The sequence below is a fragment of the Salvelinus sp. IW2-2015 genome, linkage group LG20, assembly GCF_002910315.2.
Source record: "Salvelinus sp. IW2-2015 linkage group LG20, ASM291031v2, whole genome shotgun sequence".
NCBI lineage: Eukaryota > Metazoa > Chordata > Actinopteri > Salmoniformes > Salmonidae > Salvelinus > Salvelinus sp. IW2-2015.
Window position 1 is genome coordinate 67072844 of NC_036860.1, and position 12963 is coordinate 67085806.

Sequence of the window (12963 nt, forward strand, 5' to 3'; positions counted from 1 at the left end):
CGACAACACCATCTGCTAATCATAGTGTATGTGACCAATAAAATGTGATTTGGTAATGAGTGGAGCAGAGCCTACAGTAACATCTGGCTGTTCACAGCAACATCATTAAACCACACTGAGTCAGTCAGCTCTGAGTCTTCCTCACTGGAGGAGTTACAGTGCTCTGATTGAGTGACACGGACACCGCACGGTGTCGATTATATCCAAATAAAGGAAGAGTGTTATGTGATGTGTATAATATTCTCAAACTGTTGGCGCTAGTGTCTGGATTAAGGAACTTGCTCTGAAAGTGTCAGCATGGAAGGCAATTCGTTGCGTTCCGGAATCTTCTTCCAGCATTTTCTGGTACACACATAGCATAATGGTGACTGATCTGTGATTAAACGCGAGGTATAAGGCATCATCTCTTACGTGTGCTTCTGGATACCTGCTTCTGTTCTACGTGCAGATCTATACAGTGTTATGTAGGCTATATCGGTGACAGCATTTGTGCATAAGACATTGCAGGATAAAGCATGGTTATCTTACTGTGTAGCTTGTGGATGACGTGCTGGTCCAGGGAGCTCCTCCAGTAAGAGGTGGACCTCGAAGTCTCGGCAGTGTAGGGTAACAGCAGACATAGGTGTTTGTGGAGCAACGTCACAACTGCTGTCATCCTGAAGGGTAGGACAGGCGGAAATAAGGATGGAGCGCCTCACAGCACCTCACATACTCTTTTATAATTCAATAATACATTACATAATTATGCCACTTTTCAAGATGGCTCCAGAAACGTATCTCACGCTAAATCTGTAGAATGTCACACTAAGAAAATTAACCATGTAGGTAAAAATCGACCATACAACAATGGACCAGTACCTGTGTTGGATTGGCTGTAAAATGGACCAGTACGCTCTGTGTTGGAACTGGCTGTAACAATGGAACGCGTACCTCTGTGTTGGTCTGGCTGTGTAACAATGGACCAGTACCTCTGTGCTGGAATGGCTGTAACAATGGGCCAGCAGGTGTTTGTGCAGGGCTGACAGGAGGTGGTGGAAGTGAGAGGGAGGGTCTGTCTGTCTCTGGGACCGGCTGGACTGCTGCTTGTCACTGTTCTTCTCCAGCTCACCAAACGCCCGCTCCTGCAGGGCACCCAGCTCCAGTTACAACCCCCAAATAGACTTTTGCTGACACATGTAACGATGAGAAGCTGGAGACATGATGTTTTTAATGAACACATATCATGTTTCTAGGTGTATGGAGAAAATAAACATTCATACAAAAGGGAAAAACTACAGCATACTTGTGATGGTCCACAAACAATTGAATAGATGTCACAACCAACGTTTCTAATCTATTCCACACAAATACATGTGTTAATGCAGTACACATCCCCCCCACTGCCAGTCGTACCGTGTAGAATCCAATGCTGAGCAACAGGGTCTTGAGCAGCATCTCAGCCAGGTGGAGATGGTCGTGGAGGGCCTCTGGGCTGGGGCTGGGCCGGTCTGGGCTGGAGGTCAGGGCCAAGGGTGGCCCCAGGGGGCCAGCCCCAGCAGTCAGCTCACCAGGAGAGGAGTATCCCAGCAGAGAGGCCACATGGGACTGCTCCTGGAGGCTGTTCAGAACCATGTCCAACTGCAAACGCTAGGGGGGAGAGGGAGATAGGACATGAACGGCTAGGCTAGGTGTGTTTAGTTACCTGTTCTTTAGAGAGGCTCTCTGGGCCCTGAGGTAGCAGTAGGCTAGGCTAGGTGTGTTTAGTTACCTGTCCTTTAGAGAGGCTCTCCCAGCTCTCTGGGCCCTGAGGTAGCAGTAGGCTAGGCTAGGTGTGTTTAGTTACCTGTTCTTTAGAAAGGCTCTCTGGGCCCTGAGGTAGCAGTAGGCTAGGCTAGGTGTGTTTAGTTACCTGTCCTTTAGAGAGGCTTTCCCAGCTCTCTGGGCCCTGAGGTAGCAGTAGGCTATGCTAGGTGTGTTTAGTTACCTGTCCTTTAGAGAGCCTTTCCCAGCTCTCTGGGCCCTGAGGTAGCAGTAGGCTATGCTAGGTGTGTTTAGTTACCTGTCCTTTAGAGAGGCTCTCCCAGCTCTCTGGGCCCTGAGGTAGCAGTGAGTGGAGCAGTTCAGTTCTCTCCCTGAGGGGGGGCAACAGCAGAGATGCTCCGATGGACAGAGTGTTCATCACCGCCTGGGGAACACACACAACACACACCTTAGTGATAGTTCAGCACTGGCTGGGGACCTCATATATACAACAGAAAATAGTAGACCCTGAATGCCTGCAAACAATTGCATTAGTAGTTCTAATGAGTCTATTGAAAAGCTTAGAATAATTACCACCATTTTAGTTACTTCTTTCACAAATCTAGCTAKGGTGTCTTTATTAAGATATGCTTGATATGGTGACATTGATCGTGTCTGGTGTACCTGTTGTATGGATTCAGGTACACTGGAGTCTATGAGCCTGAAGAGCAGGTTTCGGAGGGGCCTCCCTTGGGCCCCTAGTACTGTGGCCCCTGTGCCCCCAGCATGGGCTAGAGAGAGGTGGATGGACAGCAGCTTCATACATAGCAAGACAAACTGGTGGTGCTCCCTGAGAGATAGACAGAGAGAGAGAAAGATAGAAAGAGAAGAGAGAGGCAGAGGGAGGGGGAGAGAGAGAGGGAGAGAGAAAGGCAGAGGGAGGGGGACAGAGAGAGGAGAGAGAGGCAGAGGGAGGGGGAGAGAGAGCGAGAGAAAGGGATAGTGAGAGTCTGTCCTTCAGATGAGGCCATATGTCCTCCAGCTTCACTACATGCCTCTAGACTTGTGCCAAGTTTTCCCTTGAATAGAGGGAGGGAGCGAGGAAGAGACAGAGGGAGCGTTCATAACCATATCAAATGATCACTCTTCTCAAGAGAGGCATTTGTGCTAATGTTGTGTTGATAAGATCATTGGCCCTGTTATCTCTAAAGTGATTACAGTACAACAAGGTGTAAATGCTTATTCTGTTTTGACATACACAAATAGGTTTGTTGGCCACTGCAGGAATTGAACCCATGACCTTGGTCTTACTAGAGTCACGCTCTTACCAACAGGGGGCATGTTTTACCTCTTGGAGGGGAAAGGGATATGTTGTTTTACCTCTTGGAGGGATGAGTGAAGGGAGCATGTTGTACCTCTTGGAGAAAGTGTAGGGGGCATGTTGTTTTACCTCTTGGAGGGGATGAGTGTATGGGCATGTGGTTTACCTCTTGGAGGGATTGATGTGTAGAGCGGCATGTGTTTTACACTCTTGGAGGGAGAGTGCAGGGGCATGTTGTTTATCCCTCTTGGAGAGGAAGGGCACATGCTTTTTTACCTCTTGGAGGATGAAGGAGGGCATGTTGTTTACCTCTTGAGAGAGTGAGGGGCATGTTGTTTGACCTCTTGGAGGGAAAGGGGCATTTTTTTTACCTCTTGGAGGAGTGACAGGCGCATGTTGTTTTACCTCCTTGGAGGGGAAAGGGGCATGTTGTTTACCTCTTGGAGCGGGAAGGGGCATGTTGTTTTACGCTCTTGGAGGGAAGGGCCATGTTTTAGCCTTGAGGAGGAGGGGGCATGTTTGTTTTACATCTTGAAGGGGAAGGGGCATGTTGTTTTACCTTTGGAGGGGAGTGGAGATGCTCTAGAGAGGTAGGCATGTTGTTTTACTCTTGGAGGGGAAGGGGCATTTTGGTTTTACATCTGAGAGGAGAGGGGGCATTTGTTGCTCTTGGGGGGGATTTGTACCCTTCTTGAGGGAGGAAGGGGCATGTTTGTTTTACCTGCTTGGGGAGAGTGTAAGGATGTGTTCTTGAGGGGGGCATGTGGTTTTACCTCTTGGGAGGGAGACGTGTATGGGAGGGGGATGTTGTCTTACCTTGATACTGCATGTTGTTACTCTTGGAGGTGAGAGAGGGCATGTTGTTTTACCTCTTGGAGGGGAAGGGGGCATGTTGTTTCCCTCTGGGAGGGAAAGGGGCATGTTGTTTTACCTCTGTGGAGAGGAAGAGGCGCATGTTGTATTTACTCTTGGGAGGAGGTGCCCTCACGAGGGCATGTTGTTTTCTCTTGGAGGGAAGGGGGCATGTGTTTTACTCTTGGAGAGAGAGTAGAGCATGTTGTTTTACTCTTGCGAAGGTATAGGGGGCATGTTGTTTTACCTCTGAGGTTTAGGGATCATCTGGAAGGAGAGTTAGGGGCATTTGTTTTTACCTCTTGGAGGGGATGAGTGTAGAGGGCATGTTGTTTACCTCTGGAAGGGAAGGAGTGTACCCCCTTTGCTCATTTGCTTGTTTCTACCCCGCGTCCCCCCTCTCTTGGAGGGATGAGTGTAGGGGCATGTTGTTTTACCTCCTTGGAGGGGAGAGCAGGGGCATGTTGTTTTACCTCTTGGAGGGGAAGGGGCATATGTTGTTTTAATCCTCTTTGGAGGGAGGAGTGTAGGGGGCATGCTGTTTTACTCTTGGAGGGAAGGGCATGTTGTTTTACCTCTTGAGGATGAGATGTAGGGCATGCTGTTTACCTCTTGGAGGGATGAGTGTAGGGGATGGTTGTTTTACCTTTGGAGGGGAAGAGGGTAGGGCATGTTGTTTTACCTCTTGGAGGGATGATGTGCGCAGGGGGGCATGTTGTTTTACTCTTGGAGGGGATGAGTGTAGGGGGCATAGTTTTTATCCCTTGGACAGGAGGAAGGGGGCATGGTAATTACTCTGGAGGAAGGGGGCAGGGGCATTTCTCCTCCTATCCCGTCACAGTATCTCTCCAGGAAACTGCGTAGGTAGGTAAAAGTGCTCTCCTCCAGGTCCACACAGAACGGTCTATGCCATGCCACCAACTGCCTGTCCAGCCCAGGAGAAAATAAAAAATTAAATAAGGAAATAAATAATGAAACAAGCAACCTGCCTGTCCAGGAATAACTCATTTTATAAACACATCAATGAATAATGCAATGCCCGAGCTGCAAGATGAGATCAGAAAAACACAGAGACAAGAGGACAAATAGCTCCCAGACGGAAAATCTCTTTTTTTTTTCATCCATCAAACAAGGATAGATGTGGCTTTGAATACATATATCTATAGCTTGACTGTTTTCAATTCAAACGGTTACTCTTTCTGGGTAGTGTTCAGGAGGCACCACTGGAAGAAAAAACCCATTGAAACAGGGAGGTAACCATTTAAACTTGTCCAATAAATGGTTGTTTTCCAAATGAACAAGACCCTGAGGTCCTCCTCCATACCTGTCAGTGGGGACAGCGGTCCAGGCCAGGCTGTGGGAAGTGCCAGCGGTGATCTGCTGGATTGACACTCCTTCTAGACCAATCACTTTCTTCGGCTTGGTGACGGGTGTGGAGGTGTGCCCCTGGCCACACTGCCCCATGGCATTGTTCCCCCAAGCGTACACCTCATTTTCTGACAGGAGGAAGGGAATAGAAGAATATGCATGTGTCCAATTTTTCAATGTCTTCAAGTCAAGTTTATGTTAATACAAGTAGCCGAAAAAGTAATGCGTTTTGCTAAACACTTTCTGTTAGGAGGCTTTACAATGTGTTATAATTAAGCAATAAGGCACGAGGGGGTGCGGTATATAGTCAATATACCACGGCTAAGGGCTGTTCTTAAGCACGACGCAACGCGGAGTGCCTGGATACAGCCATTAGCCGTGGTATATTGGCCATGTACCACAAACCCWGAGGTGCCTTATTGCTATTAWAAACTGGTTACCAACGTAATTTGTCATACCCGTGGTATACGGTCTGATATACCACYGCTGTCAGCTAATCAGCATTCAGGGCTCGAACCATCCAGTTAATAATAAAGTTTATAATGTGTTATAGTCTGTATTTACAGGATCCGTATGACGAGAAGGATGGATGGTAGGCTAAATCTGAACCTGATTTAGTGGTGTCAGTGAACGGTATCATTGTAGACCCATGAAGAATTTTTTACAAACATGACCATCTGTTAGTCTCTCACCATGAGACAGAGCCAGACAGTGGCTGTCCCCACAGGAAATATCAATAATCTTGGTCACACTGAGTTCTTCGATGAACCTGGGTCTCAGAGACGTGGTTTCAGAGGAGCCGCAGCCCAAACATGAACCACAGCCCCACGCAAATACCTGAGAGGGAACAATGAGATCAGGGTTCAGGAACAGTAGACAAAATGACTGAGAGGGAACAATGAGATCAGGGTTCAGGAACAGTAGACAAAATGACTGAGAGGCCTTTAGCTGTGATTTTGCATGAGAAAATAAGACCGAATGTGTTCATGTCAAATGTATGTTCATATTTTACCTAACACAGTGTTTATTTAGCTGGTTTAAAGCTGACATACTGTAGCAGGATGAGCAGTTAAAACATGAACTAGGGGCGTTGATTGAGCAGTACCATACCTGTCCAGCAGAGGTCAGAGCCAGAGATGACTGGCTCCCAGCACACACCTTCCTGATGATGAACCCATGCAGTGCTTCGATCACCTTGGGCCGGTACACACGGTTTGTGTCCCCGTGACCCAGTTTACCTGCCACACAAATACAGCAAAATCAGTCACCCTGAACAACGWGGTAGCCTGGTCCCAGATCAGTTTGTGCTWTTTGCCAACTCCGTTGCCATTGTTGTTTGGCACGACAATTCCAGACTGGCGCCCAGACTAACCATGACCATAGCTACTGTAAAACAGACGGTGTGAAATGGAGGAAGGGAGAAGGCATGATAMGAGTATTTTAATAATGTGTTCCGTTAATGTCTTTCTCAACCGTTTATCTCCTCCRCCGAAGGACATTATCGTCTCTGACWTACTGACGGGCCGCCCCCAGGTGGTAAGGGTAGGTAACACACCCACTACGCTGATCCTCATCCTGTACTCCTTGTTCACTCATGACTGCACGGCCAGGTTCAACTCCAACACCATCATTAAGTTTGCCGATGACACAGCAGTGGTAGGRCTGATCACCGACAACAACGAGGCAGCCTATAGGGAGGAGGTCASAGACCTGGCCYTGGGGTGRAAGGACAACAACCTCTCCCTCAACGTGATCAAGATAAAGGAGATGATTGTGGACTACAGGAAAAAGAGGACCGAGCACGTCCCCATTCTCATTGACGGGGCTGTAGTGGAGCAGGTTGAGAGCTTCAAGTTCCTTGGTGTCCACATCACCAACAAACTAWCATGMTCRAAGCACACCAAGACAGTCGTGAAGKGGGCACGACAAAACCTATTCCCCCTCAGGAGACWGAAAATATTTGGCATGGGTCCTCAGATCCTCAAAAGGTTCTACAGCTGCACCATTGAGAGCATCCTGACTGGTTGCATCACTGGCTGGTATGGCAACTGCTCGGCCTCCGACCGCAAGGCACTACAGAGGGTAGTGCGAACGGCCCAGTACATCACTGGGGCCAAGCTTACCGCCATCCAGGACCTCTATACCAGGCGGTGTCAGAGGAAGGCCCTGTCTAGGTCCAAGAGGCTTCTAAACAGCTTCTACCCCCAAGCCATGAGACTCTATGCATAGTCACTTTATCTCTACCTACATGTATATACTACCTCAACTAACCGGTGCCCCCGCACATTGACTCTGTATCGGCAACCCCCTGTATATATTGTTATTTTATACRGATCCTCTTTAATTAGTTGTTACTTTTATGTCTTATTCTTATCCGTATTTTTATAAACTCCACTGTCGGTTAGGGGCTCGTAAGTAAGCATTTCACTATAAGGTCTGCGCCTGTTGTATTCGGTGCATGTGACTAATCAAATTGGATTTGAATCAAACCGTTATCTCCCCTAAGAGAACCATTATCATCTCTGTATCAAACTGTTATTTCCCCTTCAGAGAACCATTATTATATCTGTATCATACCGCTATCTCCCCCTCAGGACATTATCGCCTCTGTATCACACCGTTATCTCCCCCTCAGAGAACCATTATCATCTCTGTATCAAACCGTTATTTCCCCCTCAGAGAACCATTATCATCTCTGTATCAAACCGTTATCTCCCCCTCAGGACATTATCATCTCTGTATCAAACTGTTATCTCCCCCTCGGGACATTATCATCTCTGTATCAAACTGTTATCTCCCCCTCCAAAAGATATAATCTCTGTGTCATACTGTTATCTCCCACTCAGAATGACATTATCATCTATGTATCATACCGTTATCTCCCCCTCCGAAAGACCACACCATGCGTCCGTCCTGAGCCACAGCCATGGTGTGAGAGCTACCGCAGGCTGCCTGACCCACTCCACTGATATCCTTCACCAGCGTAGGCACGTTTACGATATGGCTGTCACTGTGGCCTGGAGAGACAGAGAAAGATCGTCATGACTGTGGCTGTCACTGTGGCCTGGAAGAGACAGAGAAAGATCGTCATGACTGTGGCCGTCACTGTGGCTTGGGAGACAGAGAGAAGATTGTCATGACTGTGGCCGTCACTGTGGCTTGGAGACAGAGAGAAAGATTGTCATGACTGTGGCGTCACTGTGGCCGTCACTGTGGCCTGGAGACAGAGAGAAAGATCGTCATGACTGTGGCCGTCACTGTGGCTTGGAGACAGAGAGAAAGATTGTCATGACTGTGGCCGTCACTGTGGCCGTCCCTGTGGCCTGGAGACAGAGAGAAAGATCGTCATGACTGTGGCCGTCACTGTGGCCGTCACTGTGGCCTGGAGACAGAGTGAAAGATTTGTCATGACTGTGACAGTCACTGTGGCCTGGAGAGAGAGAGAAAGATCATCATGACTGTGGCCGTCACCGTGGCCTGGAGACAGAGAGAAAGATCGTCATGACTGTGGCCGTCACCGTGGCCTGGAGACAGAGAGAAAGTCGTCATGACTGTGGCCGTCACCAGTGGCCTGGAGACAGAGAGAAAGATCGTCATGACTGTGGCCGTCACCGGTGGCCTGGAGACAGAGAGAAAGATCGTCATGACTGTGGCGTCACCGTGGCCTGGAGACAGAGAGAAAGATGGCATGACTGTGGCCGTCACCGTGGCCTGGAGACAGAGAGAAAGATTGTCATGACTGTGGCCGTCACTGTGGCCGTCACTGTGGCCTGGAGACAGAGAGAAAGATCGTCATCGTCCATCATCACTTTTTACTTGTCTGATAATAATAATCATACATTTAATTTCTAAAGCAGTTTTCAAATACATCTAGAAGTCACTGAAAGTTGCTCTGTCTGATGACGTTATTGAATTGGCTTGCAGTGTCCAATTCCATACAATGTTTGAAATGAAAAGAACAGGAACTCTACCACCAGTCTGCCGAAGTCACCTTCTCCCCAGGTGTACAACTCTCCATCGTTGGTTACAGCAGCACTATGTTCTGTAGCCAGCAGAGACACACACCACAACCTGAAAGTAGAACATTGACGAATCATATGGGCAGGTGGGCAGTGGTTTTCTTTTTGGTATTCAATAAAAATGTCTGCTTTCATCCTAGCCTCGATTCCAGAACTGATTCAAGCGGATTCTCAAACGAAACTACGCTGTGAGTCTTGTACCATGAGACCAGCTGTGGCGTCGATCGTTTTTTTTGTTGTTTTTTTTTTTTTTTTTGTTTTGTTTTTTTTTTTGTTTTTTATTTTTTGATTTTGTACCTGGCAAACGTCCTTGACCGCTAAACCGGCGCGAACTACGCTGTGACGTCTTGTACCCAGCGAGACTACGTTGTGACGTCTTGTACCGCGAGACTACGCTGTGACGTCTTGTACCGCGAGACTACGTTGTGACGTCTTGTACCGCGCAGACACGCTGTGACGTCTTGTACCACGAGACTACGTTGTGACGTCTTGTACCGCGAGACTACGCTGTGACGTCTTGTACCGCGGAGACACGCTGTGACGTCTTGTACCGCGAGACTACCCTGTGACGTCTTGTACGAGGACTACGCTGTGACGTCTTGTACCGCGAGACTACGTTGTGACGTCTTGTACCGCGAGACTACGTTTGTGACGTCTTGTACCGCGAGACTACGCTGTGACTTTCTTGTACCGCGAGACTACGCTGTGACGTCTTGTACCGCGAGACTACGTTGTGACGTCTTGTACCGCGAGACTACGCTGTGACGTCTTGTACCAACCGGTACGCTTGACGTTGTAACCCGAGACTACGCTGTGACGTCTGTTACCGCGAGATACTAGCTTGTGACTTCTTGTCACGAGAACTACGCTGTGAGGTCTTGTACCGCGAGACTACGTGTGTGACGTCTTGTACCGAGAACTACGCTGTGACGTCTTGTACCCGAGACTACGCGTGACGTCTTGTACCGACGCGAGAGACTACGCTGTGACGTCTTGTACCGCGAGACTACGCTGTTGACGTCTTGTACGCGAGACTACGCTGTGACGTCTTGTACCGCGAGACTACGTTGTGGACGTCCTTGGTACCGGCGAAACTACATCCATCCTAAAACACAATGAGCACGGGTTAGTCTCCATTGCAGGCTTACTTTGCCCAGCAGAGGTCCTTGTATTATCTTGGGGTATTTCTGAGTGGCACTGTTTCCATGTCCCAACTTCCCATAGTCTCCGTCGCCCCAACTGAAGACCTCTCCCTCCCCTGTGACAGCCAGGGTGTGGCCATCAGAGCCCTTGGACGAGGAAACCTAAAGCACAAAACAGAACGACAAACAGTTCAAATCAGCTTCTGTACATTTACCAACTATTCTACATGTTGAATCTCCGGAGTTCGTCGACACCCAACAGGTGATCTACTGCACAGGGCCAACGTTATGGTGAGTCTTTTACCTTACACATGTTCCTCGGGGGCTCCAGGGCCAGCTTCTTGGGCATGGACTGGTTGTTGGAGTCCCCCAGACCCAGCCGGCCATAGCTGCCCTTCCCACAAGCCTTCACTGAGCCGTCCGCGGACACAGAGAACGTGCAGTACTGTCCCGCTTCAATCTAGAACGGAGGAAAGAGGAAGTGGAAAGAGAAAACATGTCATTCAACAGAACTAATCATCTCAAACTGGACATGACATTTACGACAGTATTTCTGATTCATTCAAATGCATTTAGCTGCAAGTAATCAACTTATTGTCCTGTTTCCGTGAGCTGATCAAGGAGACAGATGAAGCTGTGTTTTTAATATACGCTTTGGGGTAAGTGTATACTAWAACTCGGAGCTGACAGAACAGATCGCGGTCCACTATGTCAGACAGACGCCCGATTCACACTAGAGAGCCCACCTGAACCGTACTGTGCTGGCTCAAATATTTTATTTTTCACATTGTCCTTTCCAGCAAAGTTCCAGTAATTCATAGCCAGGCGAGCCCAGTACAGCTCGGCTTGATGTTATTTGGCCCTACAGTGTGAAAGAGGCTCGACAGGGTTGTAGAGTACCATTTGAGCGTCGCTGAAGCCCTGTGCCAGTTTGGGCTGTAGGATCTTCTCCAAGGTGCCCTCAGCCAGCTGGTGAGAGCTGTTGCTGCCCCACACATACACCATGACAGCATCGTTCTCCACTCCACCAGGGGTGGCTGAGCCCGCGCTGCACGAACACAAGCAGTTGGATGCCAGGTTACAGATCTGATGGAGAAAGGGAAAGGAAGGACATTTACATACAGTGCTGCAGTGTCTAATCTGTCAATCGTAAACCAGAAGTCACAGATAAACAGTCCGTCTTGCTTGATGTCAAATATTTAGTAAGTGTTACTGCATGTTTGTCTTTCGATCCGTATCTTACAGTATAACTGACAGAAATAATACGCCCTCGGGGGATGAATGAAGTTCACTGAACTGTATTGAATACAGTGTTGCCATAGCTTTACGCTGTCAGTCATCATTCAGATCCAGACCTAGAAAACACAGATATTTCTAATTGCTTTAGTCCAACCAACCTCTTCAAACAGGCAGAGAGCAACGTGGGAGAGACTGCAGAGTCCATCTGCATCCTTCTTCAGGGCCTGAGAATTGAGAGAGTCTCCACGGAAACCCTAAGGGAATAAAAACAGAACATTAGAGGGTACTGTTCCAGGACACTAACAGAACATTAGAGGGTACTGTTCAAGGACACTAACAGAATATTAGAGGGTACTGTTCCAGGACACTGACAGAACATTAGAGGGTACTGTTCAAGGACACTAACAGAATATTAGAGGGTACTGTTCCAGGACAATAACAGAACATTAGAGGGTACTGTTTCAGGACACTAACAGAATATTAGAGGGTACTGTTCCAGGACAATAACAGAACATTAGAGGGTACTGTTCAAGGACACTGACAGAACATTAGAGGGTACTGTTCAAGGACACTAACAGAACATTAGAGGGTACTGTTCAAGGACACTAACAGACATTAGAGGGTTACTCGTTTCAGGACACTAACAGAACATTAGAGGGTACTGTTCAGGACATAACAGAACATTAGAGGGTACTGTGTCCAAGAGGACACTAACAGAAATTAGAGGGTACTGTTCAAGGACACTAACAGAACATTAGAGGGTATGTCCAGGACACTAACAGAACATTAGGAGGGTACTGTTCAAGGACATTACAGATACATTAGAGGGTACTGTTCCAGAACAATAACAGACATTAGAGGGTACTGGTTCAAGGACATAACACAGCTCATTAGAGTGTACTGTTCAGGACAATTGAGCCACCATTTGCTCGAAGGACAATGGAAAGAAGGGTACATGTCTGTTTTACTACAAAGAGAAGAATTAACAGTTACAAACTGACATCCTTCAGTTGCACTTCTCATAGCCTTCGCCAAATATAGAAAATACATAACAATAACCACTGAAATAATCTCTCAATACCAGTCTGTTGGAAGACAATAAAACATACCACTGAAATAATCTCTCAATCCAGTGCTGTTGGAAGACAAAAACAATACCACGAAATAACATCTCAATAACAGTCTGTTGGGAAGACATAAAACAATACACAGAAATAAAACTCAATAGCAGTCTGTTGGGAAGACAATAAAACAATACCACAGAAATAACAATCATAGCAGTCTGTTGGGAAGGGACAATCAA

The 12963-nt window shown here is 47.7% G+C and overlaps 1 protein-coding gene across 1 annotated transcript in view; it reads right to left on the bottom strand.

The window, feature by feature from the left end:
- Nucleotides 1-12963, bottom strand: part of LOC111980065 (probable E3 ubiquitin-protein ligase HERC1) — a 106615-nt gene that overhangs the window by 81833 nt on the left and 11819 nt on the right. Inside the window, 18 exon segments of the mRNA XM_070449584.1 lie at nucleotides 529-643; nucleotides 645-656; nucleotides 969-1121; nucleotides 1393-1626; nucleotides 2039-2164; nucleotides 2404-2569; nucleotides 3910-3942; nucleotides 4704-4817; nucleotides 5217-5388; nucleotides 5953-6097; nucleotides 6371-6498; nucleotides 8134-8270; nucleotides 9227-9300; nucleotides 9302-9331; nucleotides 10428-10583; nucleotides 10726-10881; nucleotides 11322-11507; nucleotides 11819-11914. Of these exon segments, the coding sequence (XP_070305685.1) occupies nucleotides 529-643; nucleotides 645-656; nucleotides 969-1121; nucleotides 1393-1626; nucleotides 2039-2164; nucleotides 2404-2569; nucleotides 3910-3942; nucleotides 4704-4817; nucleotides 5217-5388; nucleotides 5953-6097; nucleotides 6371-6498; nucleotides 8134-8270; nucleotides 9227-9300; nucleotides 9302-9331; nucleotides 10428-10583; nucleotides 10726-10881; nucleotides 11322-11507; nucleotides 11819-11914 (2233 nt within the window).